Source organism: Manis pentadactyla, chromosome 4 (assembly GCF_030020395.1).
Source record: "Manis pentadactyla isolate mManPen7 chromosome 4, mManPen7.hap1, whole genome shotgun sequence".
Classification (NCBI taxonomy): Eukaryota; Metazoa; Chordata; class Mammalia; order Pholidota; family Manidae; genus Manis; species Manis pentadactyla.
Genome location: NC_080022.1, coordinates 184,647,436 through 184,661,373, shown reverse-complemented (window position 1 = coordinate 184,661,373; position 13,938 = coordinate 184,647,436). Strand labels below are relative to the sequence as shown.

The following is a 13,938-nucleotide window of genomic DNA, read 5'->3' as shown; positions in this document are numbered from 1 at the left end:
CTGACCTGCAGTCACACAGCTGAGTGGAAGGGCAAGGATTTGAACCCGAGCAGTTTGGCACACAAGTGGGGAAAGGACGAAGGGGTCAGAAAGCAGGTTCTGGACAGTACTAGAGGCCTGGCCTCTCTTTTCTTACTCCAGAAGTTTGGGAAGCCAGTGGCCTGAGCCTGCTAATGTGAGCTGTGCAGACTAAAGTTAATGGCTGTGGAAACTGTTAAGTGGCATTTCTGAACCCAGCACCTGCCAGGATGGACAGGCTGTGTGGGCATCTGGGAGCCGGAGCCTGTTAGCAGCTAGTGTGTGATAGGAGTTTCACTGCACCCCTTCTGCATGGCATTCCTGCCTGTGTGTGTGTCCAGCGCTCCTGGGCACAGGAGAACAGAGGCTTGGAAAGAGCAGTCACCAGCCGCGCCCCTGGAAGTCTAGTGCCACAGACATAACCAAAAAGCTTTTACTGGGAAAAAAACAGGCAAATACTGGGATAGAATACTGGCGTGCCCCCTCCCTGGCGGGGAGCTTGATCTAGTAGCTGTTGCACAGAGTCCCTTGGATTGACCTGCTCCTCTTTGGCGTGGGAGCCCCAAGGGCCAGCTCCCCACAGGTGTGGGCTGTTTTCCATCCAGGAATGGGGACCCTGCTTCTATGTTCTGTTAAAAAGTGCAGGTAGACAGACTCCCCAGTGATTTACTCAGTCTTTAAACAGTTGACAACTCCTGGCACCAGTGTTCGCTGACAGGTGACAGTTTTGTGGCCATAACAGCCCTTGTTTTCCTTGATAAAGCTCCAGGTATCAGTTTCTGGGCCCCCGGGCAGGGCCGTGGTGGGGCAGTGGGCCTTTGTCTTGGGCGGTGAGGGCTGCAGGGTCACGGCTCTGCTGGTCTCCTCTCCTGCTTCTCCCCGGCCAGCCTTCCGGCTCTCACTGTGGGCTCTTGGGCCGCACTTGGACCTTCCTGGCCCTCCGCTCAGGGCGGCAGTGAGCACAGCAGTAGCTGCAGGCGATGAGCAGCAGCAGCAGGACAACGCCTGGAGGTTGGGAGATGGAAGCAGCTCGGAGCTCAGAGGTGGGGGAAGAGGACGGGTCCCACCCTACTTCTGAAGAAGCCCCTCTGGTGGGGGTGGGACCTTTCCCAAAGGTCTGGCCTAGTGGTCAGGAACACCCAGGAGTCTGACAAGAGGCGTTGACTGTCCCCGTGCCGGCCACTAGGGCCCTGGCCTCCCTGCTGTCTCCTGCTGCTCAGAGCTTGGCTCCCTTCATCCCTGGGCCGGGGTGCTCGGAGTGCCTACGGGCCCAGGTCCAGCACCACCCCGTCACTCAAGCAGGGGAAACCCCGTGGCTTCCCCCGGGGCACACCTGCCTCTCCTCGTCTGTCTGGGGGACTTGCCGCCACCTCCGCCAGCCCTCTGGCTAGCGCCGCTGTCTCATCTCTCCTGGACGCCAAGGAGAACCAGGCGTGTTGAGGAGAACCTGAGAGTCCTGACTTACCTATGAAGAGGAGGATGACCGAGAAGGCCACGATCTCCACAGGTTCGGCCCGGGGCAGCCTCTGCAGCTTGAGCCTCAGCCTCTCACCTATGGAGTGAATCTCCTGCACAAAGTCGGAGGCCGCCATGCTGCACTGGGTTCCTGCTGGGGCTCCGGAGAGAAAGAGGCCCTGGAGTCCGCACAGGGCTGGCTGCAGAGAACCTGCCCTCTCACCCGGCAGCCCGCAGAACCAGTCTGTCAGGTCTCAGCCATCGCTCCCCTGCAGGCTCATGGGGGTGGCCCTCAGCCCCCACCTAGCTGGTGCTGCCCGGGGCGAGGGAGCTGGTGATGGCGGTGAGCCTGAGGCCCTGCTGCCGGAGCTGTTCAGAGCCAGACACAGGAGGGGGTCTGCCAGCTGGCCAAGGTTGGCCAAGGTTTCTGATCTTAAGGTGGGGTGACTTTACAGTCATATTCCTTTGTCTCAGACACCACTCCTAGGTTTGCCAGGATGCCTTAGTCTGGCATGGCTTAGGTCATGCAGGACTTTGGGTGCTCCCCCAGGTTCCCCACAGGGGAGACTGGGCTTCAGGATTCAGCCTTTCATCGTATGACGGTGGGGGCAGAGTGGGGAGGGAGGCAGAAGACGGGCTTCTCCTGAGAGAGGGCTCCTGGGCCTTCCGGCCGGGGTCAGCCGTGTTTGAGAACAGACTAGGGTAGGTGGTCTGGGTCTCCCCACCAGCCCAGTTTCTGTACTCGTACCATATTCCTCTGTGAGGAGGAAGAGACGACGCCATGTCCCTCTGTTTAGTCCCAAGGGTTCCTCTCTCCGGATGGGATCGGCCATCCCAGGGCTGGTTTAGCCAGCCCTTCCCCTGCTGGCTCGGACCTGCTCCTCTGGCCTGACCGGGAGAGCCTCTCTGTTCCACCCTTGCCCTAGGTGTGTGCCAGCTCAGCCTTCCAGGCCCCATGACCAAGAGCCTCTTCCTGCCCAGGGCTGTCTGAGAGGCCGAAGGTGAAGGCCCAGGTTGAGGCTGTGAGTCGGGACATGTTACACATCAGTTTCATTCCCCTTCTGCCTCACCTGTGGGCACAAGGGAGCCTCAGAGAGGGATTGGGAGCAGCCTTGTGCCAGCCCAGCCCAAACCTGCTCACCAAGGTCGCTCTAATCCAAGGGAGGGAACAGGTGGCCAGGGACCTGTGCCAGACCTGGGGCTTTTAATTATTGCCGCCTCGTGCCTGGTTTCAGCCAGGCAGGTTCTCCCAAGGTCTGTGAAGCCGGTCACTCCCGGTGCTGCCGTGACGGCCTAGCCACCTTACAGCCGCCTCGCGGGTCATCTGTTCAGGCCCTCCACCCTGCACTCGGCAACCTGTGCCCCTCCCGGCATGAGTGGGGAGCAACCCACCCCATCCTTCCTGGGGCAGCTCTGGTCATGGGAAGGTGGGACCTCCTGCTGACCTCGCTCCTCTCGCCTATGGTCACTTAGGGTGCTTCCACCCCGTCCGCCTTACAGTCCCACAGGACCTGACGGCCGCTGGGGTGCGCCCTCTGCATCTGCTCCTCCACAGGGTGACGGCTCTCCCTCGAGCAAGTCCGCCCCATAGGACGTTATGTGAATCGCCCTGGATCTGAATGCCGCCTGCCCTCTCCTGCTTTTGTGCATCGGTCGAGTCAGTTCTCGGAATCTGTTTCTTTTCCTCATTTTACATGAAGATGAGGTGCTGTCTTTCAAGGCTGTCGGGAGGTTGACCATCTGGCAGAACAGAGCAGCAGGCAGCACAGCTCTTGGCATAGGAAGGAACCCAGCACGGCGAGGCCCCTGTGGGTGGGGTCCGGCCAGTGCAGGAGAGTCAAGGCAGCCTTCGGGGGCAGTTGTGTACCCCTGTACTGTCAGTAACCCTCCCCAAACACCTCTTGGGAGTTTCACTGTGTCCCTCATTCCCAGGATTGTCTGGTGTGTGAGGTGTAGCGAGGTGGTGGGGGTGAGCTGGAAATGAGGAGCTATGTTTTCAACTGACAATGGGGGTAGCAAGACAGATGGTGGCTGTGTGGAAGATTAACAGGTTTCCTGTTCAAAGTGGGAGGTTCCGGGATTTAGGTCCCCCTAGCTTCTCTTATGGCCCCCACCAAGGCAGCATATTTCTGCAAAGGTCTGGATAGCTGTTTTCAAATGTACTGAGAGGTGTAGGGCCCTGGAATGCCACGTCATGCACCCCCACCTCCTTCCTTTTATATATGGGAAAACTGAGACCTGGTTAACTCTCCAAGGTCACCCAGCAGGACAGGGTCTGGCCTGCATTCCCCTACTGCCCCATGCTGTCTCCATGCAGGCCTGTCTTGGGCAGCCTGCTCTTCGGCGGCAAGGTAAGTCAGCCCAGGAGCAGGCTGCTGAGAGCATCACCTACGTGGTGGGCTCTGCACAGGTACCAGGGCCCCAGAGCCCCCCAGAAGCAGGTGGGCTCTACATGATCAGTCCTACCCACATGCCTGAGTCTGGAACATCGCTTTTATGCGGTGCATCACTCACCAGGATGGGGCCACTCCTGCTCTTTGAGAAGCACATGTAACTTTTGACTAAAGGGACAGATCTCATGTATCTCTCTGTCTCCGGTTCGTGGAACTCCTTCCCAGCACAGGACCCCTCTCCTCTGGTCACACTGAACAGACTTCTTCCCACTGGCCAGTGGGACGGGCTTGCACTAGGAGGGGGGGGTCCTCTCCCTTGTTCTGGGGCCTCTGGGCATCCCCACTCCTCAAGTTTCCAGGAAGACAGGAGTCTGCCCGCTGGCCTCACTCCTGGAGGAGGGAAGGGCAGTGCCTACTGAAGCCCTGGGGGAGATTTGCCCAGGGCTCAGAGGCTCCACTGCTGCCCCCAACCTCGTCTTCACTTGGGCTGGCTTTTTCAGCCTGCTTGGCCCTGTGCCTGCATTGACTAATGTAGCCATCAGAGGCTCCTTAAAAGTGGAAGCAGGCAGAGGGTGAGTGGCACGGGGAGGCTTTTCACTTACGTTCCCACGCCCAAAGACCCAGGGAGGGATTGCAGAGGGGCACCTCCACTTATGAGTGAAGTGGCATGGAGACCCTGGGTCAGTCCAAGAGAGGAAGGTTGGGCTAAGGCTGAACTGCTCTGCGGGAAGGGCAGGGTTTTGTGGATCAGAGGATTCAGCTCTGAAGTCAGCCATCCTCTGGCGGTGATGAAGTCGGGAAGCTGCAGGCTCATGGCCAGAGGACCTGTGAACAGACACTGTTCTGCCCCAGAGGTCAGGGAAGAGCCCCCTTTGCTTTTCAGCTGATGTTTTGTCATTTCTAGCTTGGGCTGGAATAGATGAACCTTAGCCGGGACCTTTGGGGAGCCGTAGGGCCCCCTTCTAGAGGGAGGAGGCACGTTCCAGCAGGCCCCAGGCGGTCTTCCAGCAGACTATTTAAAGCAAGGCCAATGGGGTGCCGGACACCTGGTGCCTGATATAACCAGTAGTCGTCAGGTGACCATGTGACATGTGCCCCAGCTGTGGCTCTGGAGGGAGCTCTAAGTATTCCTGGGGAAGGTGGATGCCCTGGGCTGGCTGCTGCTTGTCCCTCTTACCCTCCCAGATTCAGAGGGAAGAAGGCAGGAAGCCCGAAGGGGCTACTGGTAATTCTCTATATTTTTCCAGTCTTTCTGTCTCCACCAAACTCCCTCCAAAACTGTACTTCCTGCCCGTGAGGCATGAAAACCAGAGTCCCTCCCACCCCTGTGCCCTGTAGTACCTTGGTTAGGGGTAGCCAGAGCAAGTGTGGCCTCCCCAGGCGCTGGGGAGAGAGAGCATTAGCTGCCTGCGTGGCCCTCTTGGAGCCTTTAGAGAGTGCTCCCCGGTGGAGCGGCAGCCAGCGCCAGTGAAGAGTGAGTGGGGCCCAGGAAGGCTGGCAGACGGGAGGGACTAGAAAACATTCCATTGTGTGGCATCTCCTGGCACAGAAAACCTTGTGACAGAGCAGGCAGGCATCCTGCAGGCCAGACAGCTGCCCCTTGGTGCTGAAGCTTCCCTGTTTTCTCTTTGCAAAACTGACACCCCCATTCCAGACACGTCTTTGGAAGAGAGCTGACAGCAGGCGAGTGTGTTTGTGACTGATAAGCACAGTGTGTCAGTGGCTCAGGGCCCCAAGGGCTTCTTGTTCTGCTTTTGTCTTCGTGGGTTTCAGCCACCCCTGCCCCACAGGGCTTTGTTTTGTTTGAGAAACAGCTAGAATGAGGCATAACTAATGGTTGTGGGAGGTTTGTGGTGTCCGGAGGCCTGACCAGCAAGGCAGAGATACCTACTGTTCGGGGCACTGAGCCTTCAGACCGCGCCCCTTTCTGCCTGGGCTCTGGCTTGCCCTAGGCCATAGGCGCTGGAACCTCAGGCACTCCTGCTTCCCCAGCCCTGTGACTTTCCAGGAGGAGGCCCTTTCCCCTCAGAAGCTGGGCATCACCCTTCTGTCCCAGCTCAGGGACTGTGTTCAGGGAATCGTATCCACCTGTGTCTTGTGGGGGCAGGGGGGCCATTTTACAGACAGGAGCTGGCTGGGGGAGCCATGGGCTCACCACTGCACCTCCCCCTCGCCTGGCACAGCACAGCATCTGTCGCTTCTCTGCCATGTGCTGTCCATTGCAGCAGGACATTTAGTCTCCCCAGCACCAACCCAGGCCAAATTCCACAGCCTCTGCCCAGCCAACAATGCTTGGACTGATCCTTGGTTTCTACTTTTTCCTGGATTGTTTTTCTTTCTAAGTAGATACTAGCTTGTTTGCTTTAGGGAAAACATCTGGTTGGGGAGGGAGACTTTAACCCTGGTGCAAGGACAGGGAGGCAGGAGCAGGCAGCCAGCCGTGGTTAACAGGGTGCTGCCCAAAGAGCCATTAGGGGGGCAGTGTTACAGCCACGCAGCAGAAGACCAGATTGCCCAGGTGGCCCCTCCTGCAGCCTCAGTGCCCCCGGGGCTGCCTCTTCCCCATTCCATGCTGGCTTCAGAGGCAGCCCCTCACACTTGCCCTGAATGGGGGCTCCTGGGGTCTAAGCAGGCCCAGCCCTGAGCTGAGAACACTTGGCAGTGAGTGGGCCGGGACTCCCCCAGGAAGTGACAACTGCTGCTCTTGTCCAGGACACAGGCGGGCAGAGCTGCCACAGGTCCTGGGTCATGAACTGGCTGGGCAGACCCTGCCCTGAGCCTTCTTGGCTGGGAAGGAGCAGGGAAGGGGGGGCTCTGCCTTGATCCTGGGAAAAGGGGAGCTCAGTGGGGAGGCGACAGTTCTCTTGCAAGCCAAGATAGCCAAATCCCTGTTTAAGCCCCCTGAATAGAAAAAGCTTAAACTAACTTGCAGAGTGGGCGGCCTGTCTGGGCCACTCCGCCCAACAGTCTCGGGGGCAGAGGGGGGTACCACGGTGAGCAGAGGGCTGCAGCCTTGGCCTGTGCCTCCCAGTGCTGGGTCCTGGCAAAAGAAAGGAGAGCCCAGGTTTGAACAGGAGGCTGTTCAGAGACCATGACCATGTGTGTCCCCCACGAGCTCCCTCTACATGTCGTGGTAGATTGTAACCCTCCACCCTTACGGCAGGGGACCCCGGCCGCTCCCTTCCCCGATCCGCAGCCAGCACCACTCACCTGCGAGCTCAGGTATTGGGGCTTAGGGACAACCGCAGGTGCTGGGGAGTGCAGTAGCCTTCATGAGGTCTGACTGGCACCTCTTCGTCCTCCTCGAATGCCTCTTCCCTGACCCACTGCTGTTCCGTGGGCACCTCTCCTCACTGTGAGCGGAGCTCCTGGCTGCTGACAGCCAGCTGCTGTCTGGGCCTCAGCTTTTTTGTTGTTGGTCGTCCTGGAGATCCAAGTGTCAAATAACAAGGGGTGGCCACTGGAGGGGGAGCCAGTGCCACCCTGGCCCCGCCGGGCGAGGGAACCCCTGCCAGGACCTGGTCCTCTTCAGATTCCTGCTGGGCCCCCTGCCCCCAGGAGGGCTGCCTGGCCAGCTCCCTCTCTTCTGGTCCCTCCTCTTCCTCGCCTCTCCCTCCTGGCAGGCGTGTGCTAAGCCGCTGTGGGTTGGGCCTGGGCTGTGAACTGATGAAAGAGGAGGTCTACTCTCTTGTTCCCTGGCAAAGATGACCCCTGGGAGGTTCCACCTGAGCAGCAGAGTGGGGAGGAGGCAGGGAAGCCCCGCGGCACTCCCAGCTCTTTGGCTCTGCACCCCACCCTGTCCCCTGACCATTCCAGCCCGCCCCTCAGGCGGCTTCCTGGCTGGTCCCTCCTTCTGGCCTCTCCTAGGAAATAGTGGCAGAGCTGCCAGACCACCCAAGCAGCCATCCCCTTGGGGAGGCATCTGGGGGAAGGTCTGGGGAGTCTGGAGTGCCTCGGGCGTGGCCTGTGCTTGGCCCGCTTGCCTCCGGTAGGAGAGGACGCTGCTAATCTCGTTCTTGCTGGTGCCTGCTGGGGCTGCCTCCACACTCCTGGCCTGGCAGGCAGGGATGGGCTCCGGAGCCCCGTGGCCGGTGGGGCCCTTTGACATTTTGCTGGTTGTGCCACCCCAGCGGACCGGGCTGTGCCCGGGGCAGGACAGGAGCCGACCCCAGCCTGCATCTGTGAGCTGTCAATGGAGTCCTTTGAGTGTGAGCACAAAACCCCAGTGAGTCAGGGCTTGGGGGAGGGCAGGGGGAAGGAAGCCAACCTTGTGGCCACACCACTTGGATGCCAGAGCCTCCCAGGGACAGACGGCCACTGTGCGGAAGCACAGACTGAAGCGACGCAATGAGCACGTAGATTTGAGGATCCGTGGGGACAGCGCCCTCTAGTGGCCACTACAACTTTCTTGCTGTCTGGCTTTCAGAGCTGCTTTCTTCACTCAGCTGTCAAGCAACCAGGCTGCGCTTCCTATGGGCTGCGTAACCGTCGGCTCTTCCCTGGAGCATGGCCCTTAGGGGCTCAGCTTCTCCTGGGCTTCTTGCAGACTCAGGCAGTGCTCACCTTGAGAGGAGTTCTGGTTAGAGCCCTGACGCCAGCTGTTCTTGTCCCTGGGATGTGGTGCCTGGGCAGCCCTGCCTCTGCTCAGGCATCTCCTCTTGGGCTCCCCTGCCTGATGCCACATTCCTGTGGCAGAACTGGCCATTTGTACAGGTCCTGATAGAGCTACAGCCCTTCCTTGGGCCTCTGCATCTGCCCCAACTGTGCCCCCAGCCTGGGGGATCACAGGAGAGACAGCTGGAGGCTGGCACCCCCAAGGGGTGTGTCAGGGTCAAGGCAGTGGAAGACTGGCCAAGGCTGCATTGTCCCTGCTGCCCTCACCAGGGGCCGGCATGTGATGACAGCTCTCAGGGCTGCTGTTCCTGCTCTCTGGCAGTCCCCAGCCCCTAGCCGGGTATCCGGGGCTGGTCAGAGGCTTGTTGGGGACAATGAGGAAGAAGTCGCCGGGAGGTGGAAGGAGAGTGCTGCCTCCTGCTGTGCCTGCCCTCTCCCACCCCCGGGAAAGGGGGAACAGCAATAACAGAGCCCTTTGTGGGTACCAGACACTGTGCAGAGCACCTCAGTGTCCTCTCACCCAGCCCTTCTGCACTACAGCCCTAGGGGCCAGCGCGCTCATACTGTCACAGGCAAGAGCGAGTAGCCTCTGTAAAGTCAAGTGCTTTCCCAGAGTCAGCATCTGCCTCGCCTTAGCAGAGGAGCCTTAGTTCCTCCCAGGACACCCCTGTGCCAGAGGACGGGGGCGCAGGAGGCCAGGGCCCAGGGGAGGAACACTGAGAAGCAGGACAGAATGGGGGTCACAGCCTGGCACCTCTGGAGTCTCCCAGGTGTTATGTGACCTTGAGAAAACCCCTTCACCTCACTGTCCTCATCTGTAAAATGGGCAGCCAAACGATGCCTGTGAGGCTTGTATAAGCTGAGGAGTGTGAGGTGCCTAGTACAATACCTGACACGTTTAGGCCTTGGGGGAACACGTGCTGGCCGACCTGAGTCCCTCACCCCTTGCCTCTGCCACACTGCTTGCTCCAGGTGCCGCCATGCTGCCATTGCGAAGTACTTTGGGGATGCGCCCCCCACCTGCACCGAAGGCTGTGACCACTGCCAGAACCCAGCGGCCGTGCGGAAGCAGCTGGACGCCTTGGAGCACGAAAGCAGCTGGAGCCGAACCTGCATTAGGCCCTCCCAGGGGAACGGCTTTGACCCTGAGCTGTATGAGGGAGGCCGCAGGGGCTATGGGGGCTTCAGCAGGTGAGGGGCCATGAAGCTAGGGGCCCCCAACCCCCTGGAAATAGCCTGGCATTCTTCCCCTGGTGCCAAGGCCAGACCTGGTGCCACAGCCCACCCCCTGGCCTGGAGGCTATACTGGGGCCAGGGCCTTGGTGTTGACCTGAGCCACCGCGGCATCAGGGACGTCATTGCCCCAGCAGAGGCTTGAGAAGGCCGAGTTGCTCAGGCCCCGCCTCTCCCCTAGGTACGACGAAGGTTCTGGAGGCAGCGGGGACGAGGGCAGAGACGAGGCCCACAAGCGGGAGTGGAATCTCTTCTACCAGAAGCAGATGAGTCTACGCAAGGTGAAGGGCGTGGGCTCCCTGTTGTCCCCCTCCCTCCCTGCCCCCACGCTCCTCTAAGCTCCTTCCCTGGTGCTGGACGGGAAACTGTCCTGCAGCAGGGGCAGGATACCTCATGGGCCTTCCATGTTGTATTCCAGGGCAAAGAACCCAAGATAGAAGAATTTGTACCCCCAGGTCAGTACAGAGTACCCCTGGGGGCTTGGGGGCAGTCCCCAGGGTAGTGACGAAGGACGGCTTGGAGGGGTTGCATACGTCAGAGAGTGGAAGGGCCCATCCCTCCTCCCCTCAGATGAGGACTGTCCCCTGAAAGAAGCTTCTAGCAGGAAGATCCCCAGGCTCACTGTGAAGGTAAGAGGTGGGCAACCCCTCACACCTGCCTCTCAGGCTTCTCCCCCGACACTGAGGCTGGTGTGACCGACTTCCCTCCCCTGTGCAGGCCCGTGAGCACTGCCTAGGGCTTCTGGAAGAGGCTCTGAGCAGTAACCGTCAGGCCACGGGTACCACTGACGGGTGAGTGTCCCAGGTCATGGAGCTGAGGAGGGCTTCCCAAGCTCCTGGTCCTTTGTAGACAGCAGGAATCCTCATCACCTGGCTTGTGTGGGCACCCCCCTCCCCAGCTGGTGACCCGTCCTACTCTCAGGGGGTCTGGCAGGTCCCCACAGCCTCTCCAGGGGGCAGGCTCAGCCATGACTGAGGGGCTGCCGGGGCTGCTGAAGGACAGCAAGCCGCAGGGCGCCCAGAGTCCAGGGCGGAATCCCTGTGCCCAAGGCCCTGCCCACCAGGCCTACAGTCAACACCCAACGAGAGCTCCACAGGAAGAGGGCTCCGGCCCAGCTCACGCCTGGTGCTCGTTCCTACCCGCAGACCTGCCCTCCAGGCCAAGGCTGTGGAGCTGGAACATGAGATGTTCCGAAACGCCAAGGTGGCCAACCTGTACAAGGCCGGTGTGCTGAAGAAGGTGGGCCGGGCGGGGGCGGGCAGGGCACGCTGTGGCTAGGGTGGGAGAGGCAGCCCCTGCACACTCCGGGCTGCCTGCGCGCCCTGTGGCCCAGAACGTGCCCTCCTACCCACTCCTTACCGGGAGGCCACTTAAGCAGGGGGACCCCAACTTCCCTCCTTTGCCAGCTGGCGGTATTTCCAGCCAACCCCATGGGGACTACGACTTGTCCAGTGTCCGGCTGCCCGCAGCCATGGGCCACAGAAGTCCGCTCAGGGAAAGCCTGGGTTGGGGGCTTTCAGGAGCCAGGGGAGCCACGTCGTCCCCACCTGTCTCTGCCTCAGGTGGCTGAGATCCACAGAGCGTCCAGGGACGGGCAGCTGTATGAAGGGGCGTGCGGTGCCAAGAGCTGCAGCCCCCAGGCCCAGCCCCCAGAGCCCACCGAGCATGACATCCGGCCAGCCTCCCAGGTGTACTCGGTGAGCAGTGACCTGGTGTCCCCTCCAAAGCTGGGTTGCAGAAAAGCACCACTTCCCTGTGCCCCCAGCGAAGGCATAGCCTTGTGCCCTCTACTGGCATCACACCCCGGCCCCAGGGCACCCCTGCCCTGCCAGCTGCCCCTCTGTAGCCCCCACAGCCCTCCCCCCGTCCGCCTGGCTTCCCCCACTCCCAAGAGCCCCACCAGCACAGCTGTGCCCGGACCAGCCAGGGACGGCCTGCAAGAGGGCCCGGTGGTCAGAACCCTCTCCTCCTCAGCTCAAACCCAAGCGAGGGGGAGCTGGTTTCCCCAGAGGCTCCGGCCCATTCCAGACGGCCACCGAGCTCATGGAGGAAATGGCGACTGAGGAGCGAGCCCCGCAGCCTGTGTGGGCAGGCGAGCAGAGGCCCCCCAGCCGGCCCTGCGGCCTCCAGGGCGAGGACAGGGCTGAGCCCCGGCCTGGGCCCAGAGGAGAGGCCCCTGGACGTGGCGCTCACCGTGGGGTGTCCCCCCCCGGGGAGAAGGCGACAGGCCCCTCTAGGGGAAGCCCCGCTGCCCAGGCCCCGGCCGAGACGCAGCAGCAGCTCCTGGCCGCAGCGGCCCTCGGGGATCCTCGGAACGTCGCCCACTTCTGCCGCCGCGGGGCCGAGCACCCGCCTCCCCGCCTGTCAGCTGCCACAGAAAAGCACACAGGAGAGAGGGATGGGTCCCTGGGTTCTTCGGCGGCTCCCCCTCAGACTGAGAAGCGCCCCAGGGAGGCGCTGAGGTGAGGGCACAGTATGCCCAGGTCCCCTGGAATCCCCGCTGGCAACACCTCTGAAGCGGCTGGGCGCCTCAGGCCGACGGAGGCCGCTGGGCCGAGGGCACGGCTGGTCCCTGGGGCTCTGATGCCTGCTCTGCCCTCTGAACAGGGCCTGCTCACTCCAAGACCAGGGGCTGCCTGAGGGTCGGCGTACCCCCACAGAGGAGACACGGCAGGGCAAGCGGCCCAGGCCCCCGCAGGTACTGGCCGGGACCAGGCCGCAGTGAGAGGGAGGCGCCCCGGGACCAGCTGCCTCTGCTCTGCTCTGCGCTAGGGGTCTGGGCAAGATCATCCCAGGGGCACATGGGCTGGGCTGGAGGGAGCCGGGGGGTGCTGTGGCCCAGGCTTCCAGAGGATGGGAGGGAGGGCCAGTGAGAGGGAGCCCGAGAATGACCCTGCACTGTGGTCCTGCACAGGAGAACCCCGAGAGCTGCGCGCAGAAGAGGCCTTGCTCTTCAGCCGACGTCTCCGTCTTAGTCAAGGCCAAAGACAGTAGTATCTCAACCGGTGATCAGGGCACCTGGAAACCCATGGCTCAGAGCTCCTGCCAGCTCCCAGCTCCTGGCATCTCCCTGAAGGAGGCTGCAAATGTTGTGGTCAAGTGCCTGACCCCTTTCTATAAGGAGGGCAAGTTTGCCTCCAAGGTAGGGTAGGAGGGTGGGTCTGCCCTCCCCTGCTCCTGGCCAGTGGGTACAGTGAGTGGGCGGGGTGGGGTAGGAATGTGGACCGCAGGACGCAGGGAGGAAGCAGCCTAGCCAGAGGCTGCGTTGGTCTTGGGTCAGGCTGTGGGTCGTGGGTGCTCGGGGAGCAGGGCAGGGCTCTGTGCTCTCTGCTCCTCTACCCTCTGCCTCCCAGGAACTGTTCAAGGCCTTTGCCCGCCACCTCTCGCACTCCCTGACTCAGAAGAGCTCTCCTGGCGGGAGTGGTGAGTGCCTGCATCACTGGGCCTGGAGGCACGTGGGGAGCACTGCAGGGGGGAGCCCGGCCCTCACTCTCCCCACCCTGACCCTGTAGTGAAGGAAGAGGCCCAGAACCTCATCGAGCAGTTTTTCCATGGCCGGACTCGGTGCGAGAGTGAAGCTGACTGGAGTGGGCTGTGTGACCCCCAGAGGTGACGGCTGCCGCCCACCGGGGCCGCCACCCTCCCTGGACTCTGCTGTGGGCCCCCCTCAGCCTTCCCCTGGAATGGGGAAGGTGGACAGGCCTGCTGCCGCCGGGCATCAACTTTTCTCAGGTCTTCACCCTGCTGGCCACACCTTGCTTTGGAGATGGCTCTGGATGCCTCCCAGATCAAGGCCAGAGGCCAGAGGCCAGCCTGTCTTTCTCCTGCTTGCAAGGCCTGAGGTCCTCTTTCTCCTAGCCTCCCTGCCTCTCCTAGGCCACATGGCTGGGTTTTCTGGGCCAGGTCCCCAGATTAGGAGGTGGCAGCAAGAAGGAACAGTCCCTCCACCTCTTGTGCTTAACTAGCTGTAAACTGGGGGCGAGGCCTGCCTGTCCAAGGCACTGGGGTCTCTTCAGGAAGAGCCCCGCCAGCCTTGGGTCTCCCGCCCACTACCCCTGCCTTTGTGATGCCAGCCTTCAGCCTGGCCCACATGCAGAGCTCGTGGGTAGGGGGGCAGTAGCCAGGTCCTGCTCCCTGCTCGGCTCCTGTCAGGAAGGCCAGGCTGGATGGAGACATTTATCAGAGGAATAAAGCCCTGTTTGTGCTGACACACACGCACGTGCAG

General features: G+C 61.5%; 2 protein-coding genes across 4 annotated transcripts in view; one reads left to right on the top strand and one right to left on the bottom strand.

The window, feature by feature from the left end:
• Positions 1-13,937, top strand: part of RECQL5 (RecQ like helicase 5) — a 30,999-nt gene extending 17,062 nt beyond the window's left edge. For 2 of the 3 annotated variants that reach the window (XM_036900063.2, XM_036900065.2), the window contains 12 exons: positions 9,453-9,671; positions 9,895-9,994; positions 10,132-10,168; positions 10,284-10,342; positions 10,431-10,504; positions 10,859-10,952; positions 11,276-11,410; positions 11,688-12,175; positions 12,321-12,411; positions 12,628-12,855; positions 13,067-13,136; positions 13,226-13,937. In XM_036900063.2, coding sequence (XP_036755958.2) covers positions 9,453-9,671; positions 9,895-9,994; positions 10,132-10,168; positions 10,284-10,342; positions 10,431-10,504; positions 10,859-10,952; positions 11,276-11,410; positions 11,688-12,175; positions 12,321-12,411; positions 12,628-12,855; positions 13,067-13,136; positions 13,226-13,326 — 1,696 coding nt within the window. In that variant the 3' untranslated portion in view covers positions 13,327-13,937. Of the gene's footprint in view, positions 1-9,452; positions 9,672-9,894; positions 9,995-10,131; positions 10,169-10,283; positions 10,343-10,430; positions 10,505-10,858; positions 10,953-11,275; positions 11,411-11,687; positions 12,176-12,320; positions 12,412-12,627; positions 12,856-13,066; positions 13,137-13,225 lie in introns of those variants that run through there. The other variant, XR_008997456.1, reaches the window with a different exon arrangement.
• On the bottom strand, positions 422-1,618 carry SMIM5 (small integral membrane protein 5). The gene is made up of 2 exons (XM_036900066.2): positions 1,484-1,618; positions 422-1,023 (listed from the first exon to the last, which is right to left on the bottom strand). Exons 1-2 carry the CDS (start codon positions 1,608-1,610, stop codon positions 917-919), a joined length of 234 nt encoding a protein of 77 aa, XP_036755961.1. The 5' UTR covers positions 1,611-1,618; the 3' UTR covers positions 422-916.
• Position 13,938: the final 1 nt, after the last annotated feature.